The 24594-nt window shown below is 36.1% G+C and overlaps 4 protein-coding genes across 7 annotated transcripts; 2 read left to right on the forward strand and 2 right to left on the reverse strand.

Annotated features, from left to right (window-relative positions):
* Window positions 1–1879: 1879 nt before the first annotated feature.
* On the forward strand, window positions 1880–10007 carry LOC132632440 (uncharacterized). Of its 4 annotated transcripts, none has more exons than XM_060348368.1 (13): window positions 1880–2069; window positions 2860–2911; window positions 3251–3523; window positions 3635–3709; window positions 3793–3851; window positions 3937–4072; window positions 4254–4350; window positions 4436–4502; window positions 5672–5770; window positions 6133–6222; window positions 7499–7653; window positions 8620–8721; window positions 9333–10007. In XM_060348368.1, exons 3-13 carry the CDS (start codon window positions 3271–3273, stop codon window positions 9451–9453), a joined length of 1254 nt encoding a protein of 417 aa, XP_060204351.1. In that variant the 5' UTR covers window positions 1880–2069; window positions 2860–2911; window positions 3251–3270; the 3' UTR covers window positions 9454–10007. The 4 variants fall into 4 exon arrangements, with proteins under 4 accessions (XP_060204351.1, XP_060204353.1, XP_060204350.1 ...); XM_060348367.1 differs by lacking the exon at window positions 1880–2069 and adding an exon at window positions 2082–2307; XM_060348369.1 differs by lacking the exon at window positions 1880–2069 and adding an exon at window positions 2355–2749.
* A 1056-nt stretch (window positions 10008–11063) lies between these two features.
* LOC132632439 (asparagine--tRNA ligase, chloroplastic/mitochondrial) lies at window positions 11064–18202 on the reverse strand. Its single transcript, XM_060348366.1, has 15 exons — window positions 17656–18202; window positions 17517–17585; window positions 16441–16551; window positions 15598–15702; window positions 14459–14596; window positions 13853–13933; window positions 13579–13656; window positions 13393–13461; window positions 13202–13276; window positions 13023–13106; window positions 12839–12925; window positions 12632–12727; window positions 12481–12555; window positions 11669–11795; window positions 11064–11450 (listed from the first exon to the last, which is right to left on the reverse strand). Exons 1-15 carry the CDS (start codon window positions 18016–18018, stop codon window positions 11335–11337), a joined length of 1674 nt encoding a protein of 557 aa, XP_060204349.1. The 5' UTR covers window positions 18019–18202; the 3' UTR covers window positions 11064–11334.
* Window positions 18203–19919: 1717 nt separating this feature from the next.
* Window positions 19920–23121, forward strand: LOC132632442 (uncharacterized). Its single transcript, XM_060348371.1, has 3 exons — window positions 19920–20961; window positions 21577–21743; window positions 22602–23121. The coding sequence occupies exons 1-3, from the start codon at window positions 20002–20004 to the stop codon at window positions 22807–22809; spliced, it is 1335 nt and encodes a 444-aa protein (XP_060204354.1). The 5' UTR covers window positions 19920–20001; the 3' UTR covers window positions 22810–23121.
* A 125-nt stretch (window positions 23122–23246) lies between these two features.
* LOC132632443 (NDR1/HIN1-like protein 6) lies at window positions 23247–24270 on the reverse strand. Its single transcript, XM_060348372.1, has one exon. It carries the CDS (start codon window positions 24165–24167, stop codon window positions 23391–23393), a length of 777 nt encoding a protein of 258 aa, XP_060204355.1. The 5' UTR covers window positions 24168–24270; the 3' UTR covers window positions 23247–23390.
* Between the last annotated feature and the right edge of the window lie 324 nt (window positions 24271–24594).

Consider the following 24594-nt stretch of genomic DNA (forward strand, 5'->3'; position numbering starts at 1 on the left):
GAAAACCAAACTGTGCCAATAAGGTTTAACTATGGAAAATTGCTTACCTTTTTCCTGGTACAGATGTTTAAAAATAGTACACTGACAAGGACCATGTACAAGAAATATATTGAATATTAATGTATTGGAATCCAACGGCTGAACTATATTATAATATATATTTTCCTTTAGTTTTTCGTTACTGTAAGTTTAGTTTATTTGTAGTATTATTACAAGAAGCTTCAATATTAAATTTATTTAGAAATATAATATAAGTTTGGTGAAACTGTCTTTCGTTTTTTCTTTTGAAAAACAGGCGTTTTGATTACGTATTGGGTTGCAATACATGATTAATAAGGTTGATGGAGTAAGAACAACTCATCTTTCAATTTCTTTTTCGTTGGGAATAGCTATGTGGTTGCGGAAGGGGTCATCGTTGGATTAGTGAATTGTTAATACCCTCACGTGAAGAAAACAAACGGACAAACATTTGGATTAGTGCAATAAAAAGGGTTTAGTTTGCAGATTATAAAACACATTAATCAATAAGACATCCCTTATATAATAAAGTGCTTACTATTTATGGTACTCTTAAATAAGGCCAAGAGGGAAAACAGATAATGACATAATAAAAGTAGTACTAAAGCCAAAACAACACATTCTTGTTCACCTGCCAGCGGCTAGCGCACATTAGCTCACCAGTACTCTTTCTTACTTTGCCCATACCCGCCAACCCCAACAACTCGGATTCCTCGTGCCATTCACTATCATTGATGAATAATGTAAAAAGAAGTTTACCCTATCATGTCATTTTTGTTTATTATTGCAGGTAATGCACAATACTTAAAGAAAATAAATTTCATTTTTGGTGTAATGTATTTTTAAATTTGTAGCATAGTATTTCATTTAGATATTCGAACTACGATATATTTTAATTGAGTACCTGATAAGTTAACCACATAAAATATGTCACATCCTTTAATTAGAACAAGCCTGATGTTCTATGGTTTTATTGAGGTAAATGTGTACAATTAAATGAGGTGACATATTTTAAATGGTTAACTTATCTGTTTAATAGATGCTTGAGAACACACGTAGAAGCTTTTCTAAAATTTGAGTAGGAAGTGTCTAGTAAAAATACTTTATCACGTGTTCAAATACTCAATCAAAATATGTACTAATTCAAATTACTAAATGATAGGAATCTATAAACTTAAAATTTAAATCCATCTCTGATGAAGTAAATTTGATTCTTTCGATGATCCATTTGATTGTTTCACAAGTAATTAGATATGGTTAATTAGCCGTACGGTTGTATGATTTTTTTTTTAATTACTCTAACTTATCTACAAGATCAATGTGTCATCAAGCTAAGAGCCTGTTTGGATAGGCTTATGCCTATAAGCTGCAAACAGCTTATAAGCTAAAAAAAATAAGTTGGGGTAGTCTAACTTATTTTTTTTGGCTTATAAGCTGTTTTCAGCTTATAAGCTGCTTTAGATAAACTAAGTCAAATGGGCCCAATTATTTTTTTGAGCTTATTTTAAGCACAAAATGACTTTAAGCTGACCAGCCAAACACTCAAAAAAGCTGAAAACAGCTTATAAGCAACTTATAAGCAACTTATAAGCCAATCCAAACGGGCTCTAACACACGTTAACTACCTTAAAGTGATTTATTTGCTAGCTAAATTAGAAAACCATTAGATGATAAAATCCTAGCACGGAGTAAGAGACCGAATTTTGACAAAGTCATATTGCTTTCTACATACATAAATAAAGCATAACAAACTAAAAAATTCTTTACAAATGGGAAGAAACCGAAAAAGGTTGGATTCGGCAGCATATAAAATGCAAACCAAATAATTGTCTTTTCATTAGCAGTTTAGCACTAACTACCACGTTAACATGCCAAACAAACGCCTTCTGGAAAGCAACTTCACCAGTAATAATAATAATACTATACAATCATTACTATTACTAGTAAATTACTCTTAACCCTGTTATTTTAAAATATAAGTTTTTCTTCTTGGGGTTTAATTTTCTCTCTCTCTCCTTGGGGACGATTACTTATCAACATTTCAACTATATGTACGTTGAAGATTGAAGAACCTTCCCTTTTTTCTATCTGTATTCCTCTTTCTTTATTGAAAAATAAAAGTTGAGGTTGAACTGATTCCTTTGTGTTTGGCCTTTCAAAGTGGATTTGGGTTTTGCTCAATTCAGCTAAATATTGTTTCTTGAAAATAGGGTTTATTTGTTTCATTTTAGAATCAATTCCAAGAAAATACTTTTGATGGAAAATATTGGCTTCTCTGTTTCAAACCAGGTATATAATTTTCACTAATACCAATTTTAGGTCTATGATTTCCATGTTTCTTGGTCATATTTATTGGTGTCTTTGTACAAAATTCAATCTTGATTGATTTTGGAAGCTTTGATAAAACTGAAATGGGTTTCCTTAAATTTGATTGCTTATGGAATTTTGGTATTGGGTTGGTTGTTTAGCTGTTCCAGTTGGGCATAATTTGACAATTTTGTGAGAGTTGGGTTTTGCTTACATGTTTGTTTGCTTTCTTAAATGGGGTTTGCAATTCTTTACTCCAATGTTACGTGAATTACAAGTTTGTGGTTCTCTTTCTTTCATCTTCCTTTTTGGTTCCCCTTTAAGGTACTTTTTTTGTAATAATTTTGTTGCAAAGCCGCCAACTTGTTTGACAAATTTGTCCAAGTTCATTATGGAAGGAGGAATTTAAGTTTTCACAAGTCTGGTAATGTAGAATGCACCTGTCGCTTTTCATGCATTTCTTGTGATCTCCTTTATCTTTATACTGTGTGTTTGCACCTGTACTTACATAAATATTCTTTTTTTGTGATGCAGAAATTACCACAGAAATTGACCTATTGCCTGATCTGCTGATTATAAAACCAGGGTAAGCTGTTTTTTTTTTTTTTTTTTTTTTTTTTTTTTTTTTTTAAAGTTTAGACACCTTATGTACAAAATCACAAAAGATTTTCTTGACTTATGACAGATTGTTCTAGTGGCAATCTATGGGATAGTACTCGTGAGCAGCCAACTGTCTGTTGGTTGCTCATTTATTGTGACTTTATGACTAGTTTCCAGCCTAGTCATCCAATTTTTCTTGTGATGATTTTACTCTGCACGGTTATTCATGTTGGAAATTTTTTACTTTCATGAAAGAGGTCATTATTTTTCTTGACATTGTTTTTGTCGAAAGATCATTCTGTAATTTATGGTAGTGTTTTGGCAGATACGAGAAATTTTTAGGATATGGGATGCTTTAATTCGACGCTGCAGGAGACTGGTGGGAATAGAAGGCGGCCAGGAAACATTGGCGAGGTGTCTGTATTTGTACCTGGATTACGTATCCCTAAACCAGTTGATTTCTCTCTTGCACTTGGTGATCACTTGTCGAAAACCCTCGTGGAGCGCCTATCCGCTCTCAGAACCAGAATAGTGGTTATGGCAGGGCAAGAAGCTCCTACAATTACAAGGACAAGAAGGAAAACTGCTACTCAGCACGGTGAGTTGCAGAGGAAGCGCAAGCACAAGCACATTTTCTTGGAATTTGGCAATATTATTGTTTTTCTTCCTTACATATTTGGATGTGATGCATAACAGCTAATTCTTGCAGGAGGTTCAACCCTTGCTGATCTTTTGCAGGCTCTAGAAGATTATTTGCCTGTTCTTTTGGGGCTAGTTAAAGATGGTACATACTTTGGCTGCTATCTCAATAGCGTTTGCACTTTGTTGATTTTAGTTGTGAGATGTTGCTTTCTTGGCCATTTTCAGGTAGCACATTACAACATAAAGTGCAATTTATTTGGGTCAATCAAGAGGATGATGAAGAGGTCAGACTAGAAATATATTTTTCTCTTTGTTTTCTTTTCATGTTTAGTCTTCTATTTAACTGTCTTATTTCTCAAAATATTTCAGGAAACTGCAATGTATAGTGCTTGGTATGAAGTACTGTCCGTTTTGCACTTGATGGCAACGCTATCGTTATCGCAAGCTAACTTGCTGCTTCTTCCTAGAACATCTCTCGATGGTTATTCACCAAAGGTATCTGAAGGTGGGTATTTTTCCCATGTTTGATATTGCAGATTCAGTAACTACAAGTAAATGTCTCTGTGTTCTTTATATTTATCACAGTTGATTTCTTGGCGAAGCCTCTGAAACTTCTCTTGAGACATCTATGTTGCGCCTTCAAATTGATCTTTTGTTTTCCTCATATTGTCTTTAACATCTGACAGAGAGCAGGCGATCTTCTGTTGATATTTTCCTAAGGGCTGCTGGATATCTAGATTGTGCGGTTCGAAACGTTCTTCCTCAGTTGCCTGCTGAACAAAGGTTTTTATACCAATTCAATTCAAATCCATGTTTCCGAATTAAACCTTTCAGGGGTTAGATATTCACTATTATTATCTGTGTGAAGGAGAAATCTGCCAGTAGACCTAGCCGAAGGAGTTCTGCGAGCATTGTGCCTCCAAGCATTAGGGCAGGTACTAGCTCATTCAGCGCCTATCTTGTGTTGGGTGCATATTTTAAAAATTAAAATGTCCAAATGTCACCCATAATTTCTCCCTGCTCTACTGAATGGTCTTTCTCTTTTTGCATTATCGAGTATCCGATGATATCTGAGATTGTTATGGGTTTACTTGGACGATGTAATTATATGAAGCAAATACATATCATGCTTCTATCCTTCTAGTGATAATCTTTCAGCTTCTCTTTTCTTGACGACTGGTTTTGTTAACATCCAGAAAAGTCAATTACATTCAAATAGTGCCCCAAAGACACTGCAATTACCGTACGATGGCTCAGTTAGGACTTCCTATATTAATAAATAAGATTCGTAGAAATTGCCTATGACAATATGTTTCTGATTTGGTGAAGAAGAAAATGATTGTATTCATGGATTGGCTTAATAAATATACACTGCACTGAAGCATGAAATATTCACGCAAAGATGTGTGTTTTGCTTTTGCCTTGGTTGTTAGTGGGGCTTGAGTTCTTCATGCCTGTTACCTCTGCTTTCAATGGATGGAAGCATCTAATGCACACTAATTAACAAAGTGCAAGATATGTGCTACTCCCTCTGGCCCGATTTATGTGATGCACTTTCCTTTTAGCCTGTCCCAAAAATATTGAAATAATTTAAGTTTGAACTTCTCATTTTACCTTTAATGAGATGATTTGGCCACACAAGTATCTATGGTTTGTTTTAGACCATAAGTTTCAAAAGTGCATCACATATTGGGATGGAGGGAGTATTATCTAGAGACAGCAAAAGCAATCTATTTGTCAAAGATTTGCTGTTATAACTGTGCACAATTGCAAAGGGGGTCATCTGGATATATGCCTAATATCTAATTGCAGCCAAACGACTCTAGTTAGCAAATTTCTGTTACAAAAGTGTGAACAATAGTGAAGGGGAGCATCTGAATTTGAGTTAACCTAAATCAACAGACTTTTGTTCATTTAGCCATTTTGATATGCTTGGTTACATGTTTGTTATTTTGGCTGTATTATGGTGTTGTCCATTTGCTTTCTTGTGCTAATAGTTATTGTTGAATGAAGATGTTAGCTGTTGCTTAATCTCTAGTTAAGAAAATGTACCATATGGATTAAATTTCTTCCCTATCTGATGTATCTGTCCCTGCGATCTTAGGCTGTTGATATTCAACTTGGACTTGCAATTGACAGTACTAAAGCAACACTGGCTGTCAAAAGAAGGCTTGCATGCGAGATGGTAAAATACTGGCAGCAGGTACTTTATCCTCTTGCCATACTATACTCGACTGCTTTGATTTAAAAGAGGGTTATATGAATCCTCTATACGTTTCTACTATATTCTAGTCCATTTCATTCCAATGCTAATTAAATTAGGGGTTCTCTGAACTTACACTTCTTACTACACGGGTAACTAGTTTGGTCCCAACTAGTTGGCATTGCATATATGGATCATTTACTTCTGTTTTGGAGTCCTTGGTCCCTTTTAACTACTTCCCCTAACATAACAATTGAAAGGGGAATAAAACGCTCTTTGTTATTCCATTTTATGAAATATTTTCCTGTTGTAGCCGGATCGTGTCTGAGATATCAGCTTCTTTGTTTCTTGCTACCTTGCAGGCTCAAGATAACATCATGAACCTCCCATTATCAAATGGTTGGGGAGAAAAGCATAGGCTTTTCGTGAAGTGGAAATACATTGAAGCCAAGGTATCTTGTGATTCTCTTTCTTTAGTTTATTTCTTTAGTTCCTAGATTTTAGTACCTATGCAACATCAAGAGGTAGCTAAATTATAGGTCAAAAGTGTTCCTTGATTTTACTTATTGATGAGTGAAAGACTTCCCTGGGACAAAACTTTTCCTCTATAACATATAACATTTTTTTGAGTGATCCATGCGAGGATGACCTTATTTTATCTAGTGTCATTAACTTATGAATTACCCTAATCCCCAACTAGTTTGGGGCTGAGGTGTAGTTGACTGACTTTACCAACCATCATTAGCATATGAATTTATATCGAAATGTTTAGCTTTGTCTATTCATTAGCCAAATATGCTATTTTGTCAGAGATAAAACACACAGGACCCAGATAACACACGCTGGAAAATGACCTACATCTGAATTTGGTCTCTGAAAATAGTGGTGTAAATGTTAATATGTCCTGTAATCCACCCAAAATTTCATGCCACAAATTCATTTCTCATACCTTTTCATTCAATCAAGTTGGCCTGGGTCTTCTGAGAGGATGTAATGGACAGAGGTACTTACCTGTGTTCAAAATGGACTTTTCTGTAGTTGTAATTCTCTCCTCAATATCCCAATGCTTCGGAAGTGGCTGATTTTGTAACCCTGCTGAATGCTCTTAGAATCTGACATATGGTGTTAGGGATCTGAAACTTGTGTTTTCTTGTTTTTCTTGTGAATAACCTTAAAGATAATCAATAATGTACATCTTGCTGGCTACCTCAATTTGTAAGTGTGAGTCCACTTTAAACTGACTTATTTATGTGATCTTTGGCTCTTCTAAGGCTAAATGCTTATAACTTTCTTCAGTCGAAGCAACCTAAAATTCCTCTTAATTATGTCATGGAATGGGTATTTATAGCATAAAGCAACTATGGTTTTTCAATATTTCCCTGCTATAGCATGAAAAATTGTCTTGACGCCATTTTCACTGTTTTGATTAAAATTTCTCGTGAGTTTTAGGGCTTTGGAGACTAAGAATGAGAGGATCTGGTTAGATATTTAATACTTAAGAGTTATTGTGCTATATAATTGATTCTAATGCTGCGACCTTCCCACATTATTGGAATAGTCTCTGACCTAAAAACACAGTTTCTCCTGTGGAAACATTGAGGAGCTCTTTATTTTTTTAAGGACCCTCCATTGGTCTTTGCGAAGCTTCAGCAGCTTCTTTGCCATCTTCTAAATCTATTGCCTTGTTCTCCCCTCAAGTTTATGCATGACGCATAATATTCTGTGTAGGCTTCAGCATACTATTACCATGGTCTAATCCTCGACGAAGGGAACACAGAAAAATCTCATGGAATGGCTGTTGCTGCCCTGCAAGCAGCAGATGAGTATCTGAAAGAAAGTAAGAAGGCGTGTGAAGCTTTCAATGCATCCGTTCCTCTCTCCAGGTAAACTTTGGACATTCCATTTTTCTTTTTCTCCCCTTCATTACTCCTCAACTCCCTATACTTCCTATTTTTCTTTATTTTTCTTGCCATGCAGTGGAGGAACTTATTTTGGAAAAGAAAAAAGTTGCAAAACTACTTGTAGCTTTGCTATAGATTAATTATGAAACCAAATCTTTATAGAGACCAGAACTATTAAGAACATTGGGAAAATATCTATACGCATAATTCTTCTTTAGCTATCAATTTTGATTAGAAAATAACTCTTCCAATCAGATATGTTAGTGCAGAGTTTCAGTTATCGCATTTATCTAATGACTCGGATGATAGAGGAGATCTTCAGTTTAGCTTCAACTTTATTACTTCCAAATGGTGTCCTGCAGTTGGTCTTGTTATTCATCGATTTTTTGTTATATCCTGGTTATATCTCTTTCTTCTCCTTGGTATTTCCATCTTTTTGGGAAACATATTTGAGCTACATCGTTTTCAACAAAACCTCTAAAATATCATTTCAAACGGTAATCCGATATCCTTGGATGTGGTTTCTCAAGATGTTACTGTATCTAAAGCTAGTGTTGTTTAAATTTCGCTGTGTACATGAAGCAGTGTAATGAATAGTTCGCTTATAGACCTAATTGGATGACTTTACCATGTAAAGGCTCATACTAACTTGTAGAACTGTGTCTATTGCTCAAAATTTATCAGACTGGGAAACTTCATATTTTCATTTGACCAACTTCCACCTCCATTGGTATGCTAAACTGATATTACATCGGAAGCATCTAGTTAGAAACTGCACTAAGCCATGTTTTGACATTAAGCTTGCTGGCGCAAGGAAGACCATCTGCTTTAAGCCCACCTGATTTTGGTGCCCCCCGCCCGTTGTTGTAGTATGTCATCATAACATATTATTTTCGCCTCACCTTATCCTCTCTCTTCTGCACACCTGATATCCATTTGCCAAACCAGAAATCCTCCACTCTGGGGAACGATGAAGTATCTTGCTGAGAAAATTCCAAAGGACACTTCGAGCAAGGTGCGGATCAACAGGGATTTGTACTCTTATGAAAAGTAAGTTTTCTTTTTGTGGCTTTGCAGATATGATGATCTCACTTGGCTGCAGAATTGCTTATCTAAAAGTAGATTGCTAAAGCTCGATATTTGGTTTTGAGAGATGGCATGCTTTCCTTGTATGTATATTGAATTTGGGTTGACATATTACAAGATAGCTTCTTGACTTGATGAGGTATAAATTTGTAATAGTACGGAAAAGCCTCGTTGATGCACCACCAACTAAACCAACCCCTTTGAACCAAACAGAAGAATTAAAAAAGGCCAAATCATCCCCACAAAAAAGACCAAACCATCCCCACCCACTAAAATAAAAGTGCAGAGTCATGACAACAAATTACAAAAATAGTTAATGCATGTTTTAAGCTTAATCAATCTCCAAGATAGAGTTCGATACTTACCCGCACCCGGTGTACCAACCGATGAAAATTTACTATATCTAATTGATTTAATGAGATGCATGTCAATTAACCATGGTTAAAGTTCAGTTTCAAAAAATTAACCTTGGTTAAATGCTAAAAGTCTTATGTGCAAACACATGTCATGCATCTATTGGCTTCATGGAATTTACATGTTGGAAAAATACTTATACCTGAAGAGGATTGCTGCAGGATAATGGAGACAGCCCCAACACTGCCAGACTTTGCATTGGCTCTCAAACCTGATGAATATCAGCTTCCTCATGTGGATGCATCTTGGGATGATGAAACTTACAGGCAGGGGACAGTTTAACCCAAACAAGCTCAAAGGGTGACTTATTCTACTCATCAGATTTCAGAATCTGGAAAATCCAGGCTGGTCGAAAATGCAAGATGACTGTCGTCAGATTTCCAAGATATCCAACTCTTTCTATTCACTGAAGGTCCCCTCCTTGCTGCACCTCTAGTTGAATACAATCTCTATTTCTTCCGGTAAATTGAATCTCTATTTCCTTTTTCCTATCAGATGTATAGTCAACCCTGTGAGTGAGTTCTGTACAAGTCGCTTTGCTTTTGTTTGTAATCTTTGATCTAAAGGAAAAGGGGTGTATTTCTTTGCCAGCCTACCAAATAATTCCTAGTCCCATTTGTCCACCAACCTGAAACCAGAACAATCATTCAAGTTGTTTGATAGAAAATGCTTTTCTATAAGTTCTACAATTTGTGTCTATGAAGCTTATTAGCTAAAAAGAACCTATCTGTATCTGTATTTTTTTCAATCCCAATTTCTGACTTGTAAGTGTATAAAATGCGAACTGCTCAAAATATGCAAATGCTAGATTTTTTTGGCAATGAGCCTTTAATGAAGGATACTTGAACTCTTGAATAATTAGATTTTTTTAATCCTATGCTTGAAACTAGTGAAAGCAAGAGACGGGAATGGAAAGTAAATAGAGGGGGAAAGGAAGGGAAAGTTGAGAAATGTCATTTGTCTTCCCTGTTAGATTTTCTTGGCTCCATTGTACAAGCAAGATTGGTTGGATTAGCTCACTTTTCTGTAGGTTATATATTCACTTATGCGGCTTTCTTGATTGCCTCTACGTCGGGCAAATTTGGTTAATATTTTTAATGTGTGTATCCTCGATAATCTCATTTCTTTCGACGGAGAGGGGGTCCACCTTCTTCTATTTCTACATCTAGGATTCGACTTGTATCATGGATACTAATAGGAATTCAACCATTAGTTGAGAAATGTCATTTGTCTTCCCTGTTAGATTTTCTTGGTCTTAATGGAGAAAACTCGAGCTCTTGCAGAAATTAGAAAAAAATCATCCTATGCTTGGAACTAATGAAACAAGAGATGGAAAAGGGAAACAGAAAGAGGGAGAAAGGAAGGGAGAGAAGAGAAAGTCATTTTCTTCCCTATGTTTGGTGTGGGTGGGAACTGGAAAAAAAGGAGAGGGAAAGAATTTATGATTGTAAAGCTGTTCTTAAGTATCTATTCAGAATCTTTCTTCCTTCTCTTTGGTGCAAGTGAGCTCTAGTAGGGGGAGTAAGAAACTATGAGACTGAAATGTTGCATTTGAGTAATGCTGCAAAGTTGAATTACATCTTGAATATGAACCGTAAGAACTTAAATTATGTTGAAACCACAAGAATTTTTTTTAAAAAAAGGACTCTGCTCAAAGTTTGCTGATTTGACATTAAAACCATAGTTTGACTAGTTTCTTCATTTCTCACAAATCACAGAATACTATAGCCACTTAACCAGCGTTAATTACATAAACTGCTGTCCTTTAACTTTGTTATACCCTGTTGACTGGTGAGGTAAGGGGTGTGTGCGCATGGTAGGTATTGCTTCAAGGCACCCAAAAAAAAAAAAAGAGAGAGAGAAAAGGAGGTCAAGGAAATAAAAGAAAGATATAAGAGGAAAAAAGTCTAACGAGTCAAAATTTATTTCCTTTCAATGGCACCGGTACTGCAACTCGTCAAGTCTTTATGACTACAAAAATTGGTATGGTACAATGATTATAACTTCCACCATAATCTTAACAAGTTCTATAAAATCTACACAGTAAATGAAAGTTGAAAAAAGGGATTGCAGAAGCACCATGCTATTTGGTGATATTGCACCTTATGACAGATTCAGTTTTTATCAAGATATATTTAATAGTACACTTTTGAGGTCAAAAAATCAAAATTCAGCAGAGCCGGGTGTCCGAGGGAAAGGTATTGCATCTCTGATATTGTCTATTCCAGTCGCAAATTGCACAAGCCTTTCAAAGCCTAATCCAAATCCAGCATGAGGCACTACAGCATAAGAAAACGAGACGTCCAATCAAAATCTCACGCAGAAAAAGAAGACTAGAAAATGATGAAAATCTGGAGTTGCAGGCAGGGTAACTAACTTGAAGGCAGGTTGCAGCCAAATTTAATTTAGCAATATGAATGTTGGATCAAAAATTAGGTGCATGCATTACAATGCAAAAATTATGACCGTCAAGCAAGAAAATGCCAAATTCACCTACCTGAACCATAACGCCGCAGATCAAGATACCACCAAAAGCTTTCTTTGTTGAGGTTCATGTTATCCAAACGTTCTTCCAGGTATTCAAGGCGTTCCTCCCTTTGACTTCCACCAATAAGTTCCCCAACCTGAAGAAGAAAACAACCTCGAGACATTGAGCTAGAAAAATATTATATGTCAGACCAATCCATTGCTTCAACTGGTTCAACTTCATCAAACAAATGGAATACGCAGTCCTAAGTCACCTACAACCAACAACAAACAGTCCAGCAGGCATCACTAAAGAAATTACATTAGTGGGTTTCTGGCAATCCAACCTCTAAAGCTTTGCTCGGAGTACAGATTCATACATGAGCATTTCATGCTATGAAATTGGGTTTCTGGCATGAATGCCTATCCCAAGATAAGGAGAAAAGAAAAGGAAGAAGGTATTCATGACATTTGATTATTGCGCGCACAGAACTACTAGTTAAACCTTTGTCAGGATTTACATCCACAGGGGTTGACTTACTGAAAGGTTATAAATGTAGTATTCTATTGACCAGCATATAGAATGTATACACGCAAACAATATGAAAATGCTCGTCTCCGCAAAAAAACAAGCCTTTAAATATAGGATTCTATGAATTTTAAGTTCTTAAATGATACAAATAGCTATGTGTAAAAGAGGTGGTTTAGCTGATTGATGTGATGTATATTAGTGCAAATGTATAAGAACTAATGGAAATATTGATTTGCTTTACATTAGTTCGACTTGTCCAAGAAAAAATAATCCATGACAACTAAAGAGTTGACTAAGTTTCTGGACTCTACCCGAGGTACCAACATATCCATGGCTGCGACAGTCTTTCCATCATCATTCTGCCGCATGTAAAATGCCTTGATATCCTGAAATTATGAAACACCGTCAATCATCTGAAAGTTCCCCACAGCTTCAATAATAAATGCAGATAGGAAACTAAACCTTCGGATAGTCTCTAATAATTACAGGGCAACCACCAAAAGCCTCCTCGGTGATATATCGTTCATGCTCACTTTGCAAATCACATCCCCATTTCACCTACCAAATGCAGAAGCAGTCATTACCATTTAAGGAAAAGTAATAGAAGTGTGGATGGGGAGATTGACCAAAAACTGCATGTGAGAAAGCATGCAAATAAAGCACGCCTACCGGAAAATCAAACTTCTTTTTTGCTTTTAATAGAAGCTCAACGGCATCCGTGTAAGTCAACTGCACAAAGTTCTTCTCAGCAACATCCTGTGGGAGCATATGATCACAATGAGATCACCTATTAGGTGCACACTTCAGACCGCCAGGGTTGTGGAAAACACATCGAGTTCATAGAAATTCATACACTAAGTCTATTGATGATCCCTTTCTCAATCCAAGTGTTGAAAAAATCCATATCTTCTTTGCAATTCTCTAATACATATTTCACCTTACAAGAAGAGTTATGTCAATGCAAAAGTCTAGTTGTCAGAACAAAGTTATAAATATGCTCTAAGGGACAAGAAGGTGTGAAAGGTAACATACTACATACTGGAGATAGGCAGTAGCACAGGCCATGTCATCATCCAAGTCCGCAAATGCTAGTTCTGGTTCAATCATCTTACACAATAAAACTCAGTGTCAACATTTTACTGGTTTCTGCCCACGTATAACAAAAAAAAAAAAAAAAAAAAAAAGTTCCACTACGTTTTACCAGTTGAAGTGTATAAGCTTACCCAGAATTCAGCTAAGTGTCTGGAAGTGTTGGAATTTTCTGCTCTGAATGTAGGGCCGAAGGTATAGATCTGGAGACAGATAGATGACACTGTTAGAATTTGAAAGAAATAAAGATAATCTGTGACCAAAAGATTAAGTTGGAAGTAGCATATGAAAGTTGAAACTGAAAAGTGAGGAAACTCTACATCGGAAAGAGCAGTAGCATATGTTTCGCCATTGAGTTGCCCAGACACTGTTAAATATGCTGGTTTCCCGAAGAAGTCCTGCAACACAAAGATGCAATTTACAAGAACTAACTAGACAGTTATGAAAGGAATCCACCATCAAATGCATGCACCTATGAACTTCCAGAATTTAAAAAGTTCACGTTGCTTGTAATGATAGAAACAAACTTCAACAGCTAGCTGATAAAGTTCACTCTAAAATGGACAAAGCACCCTGGTTGTTGATTTGACTTACTTGTGACCAGTCAACAGAACCGGCTTCAGTAGTAGGAATAGCATTAACTGGTGACTCTCCACCTTCGTTGGAGTTCGGTATCTGTTAGGTAAACAAACATCTTACTCAAGCACAAGATATTTCATAAAAAAGAATATAAGCAAAGTATTGTTGGCATTTGAATGAATCAAAAAGAAATAGTCAAATCAATAGGTATACTTTGCAAAGTTATATGCACGGAGCATGGACAAATTAATCAAGAAGAAAGAGGCCAAGATAAAATTGACCATAAGAAACTGTCTATAGCTAATCGAAAGCAAATAAAAGCAGGATTTATGCAAGACTACAAGTAGACTAAGCTTTGAGGCTTTGTATTAACAGTCTAAACAACAATTTGACAATGTAAAGTTAAATGATGTAGAATTTGGATCTTTCAACACATCATCCTCTTAGCCCAACCAAGTTCAGAGCTTTCCTGTCTGTTTTTTTCCCTCCCTTTCTTAGTTCTTGGGAGAGGTGATGAATGTGAAGAGAGATGGGGTACAACACACAGAGTGCTGGACACCAACTGGGAATTTGGGAAAAGACCTGATAGATGATGTAACATATTAAATCAGCATTACATACCAATGTAGTCACGCAGAATTGCTCACCGGCTCCTTCACAATCAGAAGCAGTGATTATTGGACTTGAGACCCAAACAAAGCCATTTTCTTGGAAAAACTTGTGTGTAGCATAGGCCAAAGCATTCCTCACCCTCGAAACCTAAAAAGAAGTTGACATATCAAATTAGGGACAATAAAAAATAAAAAAATCGACTTACAATAGAAGTTTGCATATCCATAGAAACAGAGAAATCTATTAAACACAGGAAATGCAATCGCTTCTAAGCATGCTGATTTTAACTCCCAAAGTATTTACATCCCATGGGAGATTTCACATTAAGTCTAATGCTGTTAATAGAAGAGAAATTACCCTTTCAAAATGCCAAACCTATTGGTTTCATTACCAACATCAATGCTACCCAGCTACCAGCTATTACCCTGTACTAGCTTCTCTAAGGGTTCCACGTAGTAGTAAGCCAATTATTTAACATTTCCACAAAAGTGGGGAAGAATTGGATTTGGACAAGGTAAGTTAATAGGTAAAATACAGAATCAGTATTACTTTCCCCAGAAAAGGACAACTGGACAAGAAGCTTGAAAATTTTAAGAACTAGAAGAATAGTTGCCCTATGTGATACACTTGCACAAGGTCTATTATAAATATTCCACAATCCCATTCCAAATCACTAGATATGTTTTCTTCTTATCATTATTGGATCTGTGACCCAAATAAATCTTTACCTTTTTGGTACTTGTATGAGATCTGAAACTGATGGCTACACAAAAAGGGAATAAGGATGAAAGGGGCTGAATGCAAAAGGTAGTTCGGCTCTAGCATCCACTGATCAAAGGCTGCTGGGGACAACCATAAATTTAAACAGGAATGGATATAATAATAATGAAAAATGGGTGTAGAGTAAGTAATTATCTTTCTTTTTCTTTCTTAAAACATTAAAGGCTAAGTAGCTAATTTTCCCTCTAATAGGGAGTTGATTCATAAGTATTTTAAACCAAAAGGATAAATTAAAAAAAAAAAAAAAACCTACATTATGGATCAAATAGGTACTTCATAATGACATGCAATAGCACCATTTTCCTACCAAACTACATGAATATTTTAAAACCTTCACAGAGAACAAAGTGCACTGCCCCAACTCATACCGCACCAAAAGTGTTCGTTCGAGGGCGAAGGTGAGCCTTTGTTCTCAAGAATTCTCTGCTGACCCTTTTCTTCTGGATGGGGAAAGAAGGATCACTTTTACCAACCTGCGAGAAAACCAACACGAGCAAGCCTAGTCACTAAATGACCAGTGTCATAACATAAGCAACAAATAGATAAACATGAGAACTACATAAAACACTCCAAATTTCTGACTATAAACCCATGCTCTACGCTAAACTGTTGAATCTGTTCAGGGAGTTGATCTTATTCCGAGCTAGTGTAAGGACGAATTTGGATCACCGTAACCATTCCCCCTCAACCTTCTCAATAACTATGTTCAACAAGCTATAAACAAATTGTTGGAATTGGCATGAGATTAGAGTAGTTATTAGCTAAGGGAAAAAGATTGCAGCAACATTAAAATTCTTGGTGGAGGATTCAAGTAGGGACGGAATTAACTGTATAACACACTGGTGGAGTCTTGAGGTCTGTTGGAAGACCATAAATGTCAACTAACTTCGAAAACATTTCAACAAGTAATGCACAATACACATGTCGTAATTTATAATGATAATGCAATACACAAATACAACATGAAAAAGCTTATTTGGCAGCAGATATATATTTAGATGCATTTGCGTAGTTCCTCTTGGCATTTTACCGTCTAGTTGCTTCTATTTTCCTCTTTTCAGAAACAACTAAGTCAAGGATTCCCCATCATAAGTAGATGCTCTTTAAGGTTTGTCATCAAAAAAATAAGAACACCCTTAGAAGTAAAGGATGTTCAAGCACACTCGTAAGCATAAACACTGAACGTTTGATGAAATTGACAAAGTCCTTACCACCACAAGCTTCTGAACCTTCAACTCTATTTTCTGCTTTGATCCTTGACTGCTGACTACAGTACCTTCAATCCATACTGATGCACCAGTTGAAATTGAGCCATTCTCCACCTGTAAGGTATGTATCGAACAAAGTAAACGAACATTAGAGATGAAAGCAACAGGTCAACCAAATCACATGCCAAGTTGAAAGCCCCATGAGATCGAATCGAAGTCCATGTCTCCATGATTTTTCTTAAGTTAGGGAGAGACTGCTGAATATTGGAGCCTTAAATGTTATCTTCCCATATCAGAAGCATCTTCTTAAGAATAAAAGAGAAAGAAATGATCTTTAAAAGCTATTTACATCCCTTTTTTTTTTTCTTTTCATGATCGCAAGTTTTACGGGGTGCAATCTGGAACTAGCATACACAGAAATAATATTTAGAGTTTACAACAATAAGTAATCAGCACATGCATCCACAACTGTGCCCCGTCTTATCTTAGTGGAGAACCTGTAGAACCACATAAATCAAAATAGTACCGGGAAAACACATGCATGGCACCTTCTTAACCTGCTGCAAATCACATGAAAACTAAGAATTTCCAAGAATGGGTATCCAAGGGGCATAGCATGTGGTTTGACACCCACATAAAGCAATACAAAAGTGACTTTCTAAGTGTGTGCTTGTAGGCCATGCCCAATGTCCAAGTGTGAGTTAGCTAAATGTCACAATTCTTCAGAAGACCTTTCCTTCAACATTCAACTCATCAAGCTCCATACACCAAATTTCACAGGGACCGGTGAAAGAAATCACCTTTCCTGAGGACCAAACTGAACTTGTTTCGTTTCTTTTCAAATATAAAATCACATATACGTAACTCAGCAGACATCAAAATGCACCTCCAATTTTTTCATTAAATGTGCCTCCTAAATTTATGCACAAGAGCTTATAATAATAAGTAATCAGCAGAATATATAGACCAATATACTTTCTAACAACAGTAAGCTGGCTGGTCTCTTACTCAGTACAGCTAGAAACAGTTAATTGATAGCTCTACACATATATGTATGGACAGAAACATAGAGTAAGTACCTGATCATAACCCTCAGCATCAGAACCCATAACACATTGCATATTTGAAAGACAAGAACCATCATTAACCTGGCCAAATTACATATGTTAAAACATAAAGAAAACAAGTCTCAAATTTCAAGCTAGTATGAGACATTACATCAATAAAGGTAACGCTGCTCTGAGCCCTAACCGTACGAACCCAACCTCTTACCACCAATGTCTCACCAAGCCTCTCCAAACCTTCATCAACCCCTCCCTTAATATCCGCAACCCTCAGCCTTTTCCTAAATTCCTTAACTTGTTCATTTTTGACACCATCAAATTTGGGTTTTTCAAGTGCTTCTCCCGAGGAAATTGCGGCGGAAACTACAGAGCAGAAGCTTCGTTGACGGGGAATTGGAGTAGTGTGCAGCTTTTGAGGGTTTAAGAGTTTGATTGGGGAGCGATAATCAGTGAACAAACGAAAGGCGTAAAGGGGTTTAAGGCGGAGAGTGGTGGCCGGAGACACAGCACCTCCCATTTTTGTGTGTTTTGAGTGAGTACTGATGCCACTGCCAATGGTTTTTTACTGCCCCATATCCAGTGGCGACCAAGATTCAATCGTCCTGGTGCTGACCTTAAAATCAAACAAAAAAAATAAAAATATATATATATATATATATTACTTTGAGTAGGATTTGAACTGACTTCCTTCGTGGCTTAGCTTTAAGCGTGTAACACATTAGAATATTCATCAGGATTAATGGGTGTCGAGCACCAAAAATTTAGACATGGATCCGCCCCTGCCCATATCACAATTCATAATACAACACCCGGTCTGGCCCTTTACAAGCCAAATGTTAAATTTAATTAAATATTTAGCAATAAAAAAAAGTTAGTTTACTAGACAAATTAATAATATGTTTATAGAAAAAGTTTAAACCTTAAGAAAATGACCGGAAGGAATATAACAAATGAATGAAATATTTTTACTCTTAATCAAGGTTTCAATATGAAAATCCCTAACAAAAAGTGTATTCTCCTTTTAACAAACGCTATTTTTGTTTCAATTTCACAAATGTAATTTTACATTAAATATAAATTCAAATCATTTTATCAACTAGAGTTAGATATAGACTTCTCATATAGCAATATATATGGAGTATATTTTACAAGAATCAAACAAATAATGAGCCTATCATCTCCTAAATCATCTATAGGTGAAAATATCACGGTAAGATATGACAACGATTCATTTTCATAAATCAAATAACAATTTCACATTTATACATGCTTTGAACTTATCCAATCTTAATGATTAAAATAATAACTAAGTTCACTCCTAAATAATTTTAATACAACACTCAAACAAAGACCATTGATATGTCCTTTCAACTTTTTAAACCCTAGCTAAAACATTAGTAAATTATTAAAAAATATTTATAAATAAATATAAATGGTTCTGGTAGAAATTTACTAGTAGAATATAGTCCCTTAACTATGATAGTAGGTTCAAAATAGTCCCTTAACTATGCACTTAACGGTTTTAGTCCTTTAAGTTTGTTACAAATTAACAAAAACGGTCCCTTAACTATGAGAGTAGGTTCAAAATAGTCCCTTAACTATGCACTTAACGGTTTTGGTCCTTTAAGTTTGCCATAAGTTGACAGTTTTAGTTTCGACAAAATATTCATCGAACTCTATTTGTTAGATTTGACGAGAACTATGAAAAAAAGGAAAAAATTAGTGAGAACTCTAGATCGGTCAAATAACTCGGGACAAAACCGACGGACGTTAGTCGGTTATAGGATGGACTTCTGCGCATTTTTCCTAAAAAATAACCGATGGACTTCCGTTGGTTTTCGTAAAAAACAATAAAAATTAAAAAAAAAATAGTGTCCCTCGATTTTATCCATCGGTTTCCGTCCATCATTTTTTTCGCTTGTTTTTGGTAGTGACAACTTTTTTAGTTTCTGCTATTTCTAATTTATTTCTGAAGTCTAGTGTATTTTATTTAGTCGATGGATTCCCTCAGTTTTAATCGATAGAGTCCGTCGGTCTTTGTGTTTCGAGACATCATTTTCTGACTTTATCAAACCGTTAAGTGCATACTTAAGGGACTATTTTTAACCAACCCTCATAGTTAAGGGACCATTTTGTCAACTTAAAGGACCAAAACCGTTAAGTGCATAGTTAAGGGACTATTTTGAACCTACTCTCATAGTTAAGAGACCATTTTTGTTAACTTGTAACAAACTTAAAGGACTAAAACCGTTAAGTGCATAGTTAAGGTACTATTTTGAACCTACTATCATAGTTAAGGGACTATTTTGAACCTACTATCATAGTTAAGGGACCATTTTTGTCCTTTTCTCTTGGTATATAACAAAGTCATTGTAGTTCGATTTTTCTTTAAATACCAATTTAATTCAAATTTTGTTTATTTCCTTGAAAAGAATTAAATCAAATTAGCAAGTGAAGAGGAATATATTCCTTTCAGTTGGTTCCATTGAAACATTGTACAATGGAAAGGGACGAAAGAGAGGAGAAAAGGAGATGTAAAGCCCTCAAACATCGAATTGAAACCTTCACAACAACACCAAAATCCTCATGGAAAACTACCCTTTTTAGACTAATCAACTCTGAACTCTCTTTCCTTAACCGCATTTCCATATCCAATAACAACTCACCTGTCAATCTCAGCACCAACATTGGATATCTCGAATCAGTTGTTCACATTCTTGAAAACCCATTAGTAACATCCATTTCACGGGTCTGCAAAAAAGTTCCACAACAGAGTGTTTATATTGACGTTATTTGCTCTTTTAATGGAAACCCTGTTTGGTTTATTGTATCTGATAGAAACCCCAAGTACATTTCTTGGGAGAAAACTAGGAATTGCAAGGGTTTAAGAAGCAAAATTCAACAACTCTTGGTTGCTGTTTCAGAGGCTTCTGTTACGGTGAGGCCTTGTTCGATTATTCTTTTTTTCTCAAATGGACTTCAAAGTTGCGTTCTTGAAAACCTGAAACATGAATTTGGAGCTAATACTGATCTGGGGTTTGGCTTTTGTGATTTTGATTGTGAGTTTTATGATGATGGGGATTGGGTAAGTGTACTAGCGAGGTCTTTTGAGAGAGCATGTGTTTTGGAAATAAAGGTTGGATCTTTTTCAGACTCTAGTAGAGAAGTAAAATTGCAGGATAAAGATGGAGAAACATTTACAGGCTTTTCTGGGAGTATGGGAAAATTGCATAGTGGTGATATGAGTAATGATGTAAATTTGGGTGATTCTTTCTGTGCTCTTGTCGGTGCGTTGAGGAGTTGGTCCGATTTAGATGTTGAAATGGTTAATTTTGATACGACAGCACTGGTTGCTATAGTGTCTGGGATTAGTAATGGGGGTATTGATCGAATTCTGGCTACTCCGGAGAGTGAGTTGAGGAGTCGGTTCAAGGGAAATTATGAGTTTATGATTGCACAGGTGACACCTCTTCTCAGAAACCTCGTGTGTTTAAAATTTTGAGAGCTTTAATAGCTATCTGTTAATTTTGGTTTTGTTAATATATTCGTTTGAGTCCTTTATAGTCCTAGTGACTCGTGTGAACGAGCTAGTGGCTTTACAGCCTGAGATGACCTGTGTGACATTGGTTGTTGATTCAAAATATTTTGTTCAGAGAAAATGCACGTCAGTTGCCTCGATAGTGATTGATAACAAACCAATTCTCGTGCGACATGTTAAGGTTTGTAGGAACGTTGCCAGAGTTAACTTGTGTCATAGTAAATTGGATATAACTATATAGTATATTCTGCTTGAATTGATGGTTCACATATTAATTCTCAGTGGTTCATATAGAGATAACAAATTGCTAGTTTTGGTGCTTCTTGTTCTGGGGAAGTTAATAGTATGATTCATATGTTAAGCAGTAAAATCAGTACTGAGCTTGTATTTGAAGTACTTTTGTTCTCTCCCCTAAAGAAATCTCTTCATATACGATCCGTGGATACACATTTACTATCAGCTTAACCACTGTACTTCTGCATATGGCAACCATTGTAGTAATATTCTTTGGTTTATGTTGTACTTGGCTTCCACCAGGTGAATTCTGAAATGAAAAAGCCAATCCACATGGAACTGATGCCAGTAATATCGCGAAAGAGAGGCATAGTTTGTGAAAGTGTTTGTTCAGAATTTCAGGAGCTTGTTTCAATGTGTGGTGGGCCTAATGAGAAGTGTAGAGCAGAGCAATTTTTGACACGTCTTAGGTGAATTTTTTATAAGTTTCATTATGTTTCTTACAGCAAGTTTTCGTTTCTACAACTTTATTGCAACAATCCTTACATTCAACAGTACATGCTACGTCAATCCCTCCCCGCTTTTTACCTCCAGAAAAGAAATAGGAAGAAAGATATGAATTGCTTGCCATCCTCTAATCTGACTTCTAAAATATCCCACAAGATTTATATCTATAATTACTTGATAACAGAAACAAGATAAAGTTGAAAAAGTTTTGTTCGTCTTGCTATATGACTTTCAGATTTTAGGTCCCAGTAAAATTTTATTAGCTACTCTGCTGCATCATAAACATAATTCATATTCAGTATCTGTTATAGAATTTCCTGGCATGGTCCTTTTGTCATTCTATAACAACTGCTTAGGTCTTTTAAATCTGATGCCAAGAAGTAAAAATAACCTGAATCTCATGATGGTACTACCTCAGACCTGTTGGTCAAGAAAAAGTAGCTTTTATGCTTCGATAGTTTTATGAGAAACTACTCTTTGCCTTCTAGAGAGTTGCTCCCCTCACATGGTTCTTTCTCTTTCTTTCAATCGCTTAAGGGAAAGGGGTAATATTCATTGTAAATACACGAGTTCGTAGAAAATCTGTGTGGATAAACAGAGCAAATTTCATTCTTATTCAGACAGCAAGGATATTAATTTGAGGGCATAAATTGGAACAGTAGCAGTTTTTGTACAGGGCATAGATTTATGTGGACATTTAACTTTTCAAAAGGCACAGTTGGATATTTTTCATCTCCATGTTTCTTTTTTCTTAACTTTTAGTTTACAGTTTTACTAGTAGCTTGAATTCCATATACTGATCATTTGATTAACTCAAACAGGATTGTTCCTGATTGTCCATCAGAGCGGCTAATGAGCCTTCCAACAACCAGAAAACTGGCTTTGAAAAACAAGGTGGCTTTTGGTACCGGTGATTATTGGCATGCTCCCACTATAACCGCAAACATGGCATTTGCCAGAGCTGTTTCACAGACAGGAATGTCCCTGTTTACCATAGAGCATAGACCACGAGCCTTGGTTGGTGATTAGTTCCCTTTGGCAGTGACATTTGAAAACAGATATCTATATTGGCTGAGTGCAACCTTAGCCTAGAATCACTGTCATCTGATGATTTTCTGTTAAAAGAGGTTGAGGTACCCATGCTTGACGCGTCATTTGGACTAAGAAATTGTGAAACTTGCTTGGCTACTACACCTGTATATATCAGACTAGCAGAAATGTTTTATGGGTTTTTGTGCAATTCATGACTTGCATGTTGCAGCTACTATGTTAGCTTGTATGATGTTTCTTAGATAATATGGGGCTTCAGTTATCTTAATATTATGCTATCTGCTAGGTGTACATAGGTCGGTTTTTCAATTACCAAACCAAGCTAAGCACATGAAGGATTCTCTGCAATAAATCACTTCGTATAAAGCTGCATAACCAAGTATTAACCAACAGCCAATGTTTGGCTTATGAACATGAATAATGAAGATGTATGTATGTAATAGAATTCTCCTAATATCTATGGATAACATCTTCACTGACAAGAATAGAGATCTCACAAACAAAATAACAGAACTAAAAATCTAAAGTAAAGAACAAATATGAATACAATGCAGAAGCTTTTAGAGCTTCAACCCATACTTACAAGTACTGGCCTTAATCCGGACCAAACTATTAGCAGAGAGGCTATCGACAATCAGCAAGCAATCTCCCATTATCCTCACCTTTCTCAACTTGAGCTTCCCAAGTTTAACACTAACTGGAACTTCAATCTTAAGATCTAATGGGATTCTTCCAGTTTGTGTTGCCTCTTGAATTGCAGACATCAATGTATTACCATACTGTGATTGCCCAGTTAAGGCCACGTCAAGTACTGTTTTATTCTGATGACCTTGATAGAACTTGGGAATGGACCCTTTACAGAGCTCTGTGTTTTTGTACCACACAGTCAAATGACTTCCTTTCTGATAATAGATTCCAATCTTCTTGTTGGGGTTCACAGCAGTGATTCTGACATTAAATCTTGCATAGAGGCTCATGTCGAAATTGAGCCTCAAATCTGATATTCTGAGGTTGTCTACAGAGTATTGAGGGATCTTTGGTTTGAAAACAAGGTAAAGAATACCAGCAATTGCTGCAATAATGATGATAAGGAGTATGATGAGGCTAATTGTCCAGCAAATGCATTTGCAACAACAACTTCTCTTCTTAGTGGGTGGTCTTGGATACATTACAGGAGCGGTACGTCTGAATGGCTGGTTAATTATTGGCTGCTGAAGCCGCGTTGGATCGCCTTTTTCTGATTTAAACGAGCCTCGAGGCACTAAAGGACGTGTCGGTGGTGGTGGTCGCGGTGCTTCCATGTCTACAACAGGATGAATCCTTTGGTTTTCAGTCATTGGTTGTATATTGATAATACTCAGTACGTTATTGTTTTTGATCAACAACTTACGAACTTCTCTGCCTATACAATACAAGAAAGAACCTCTCTCACGTATTGTGCTGTATATGCTATATATAAGTACGAATGCCAATATTTGTTATACATTTGAAGTTTACTTAATTAAATATCCCAAAAGAAGACGGAGGTAGGAAAACTTTTGGCCTCTTTCACCTAATAACAAGAAAAATGTTGAGAGGAGAAGCAAAGTAGGTCAGCTATATTAAGAGCTTTGATTATTTTCTGTTCTCACTGCCTTGATGACTCATTGCAGTATAAGCCATCAACTATAACTAGTATAGCTTCACGCTTTTAGTTGACCTACAAGTAATTAGCCTAAACAGCCACGTAATTATGAAGGTGGTAAAATTGTTACATATATTAAT

This window comes from Lycium barbarum, chromosome 3 (assembly GCF_019175385.1).
Source record: "Lycium barbarum isolate Lr01 chromosome 3, ASM1917538v2, whole genome shotgun sequence".
Classification (NCBI taxonomy): Eukaryota; Viridiplantae; Streptophyta; class Magnoliopsida; order Solanales; family Solanaceae; genus Lycium; species Lycium barbarum.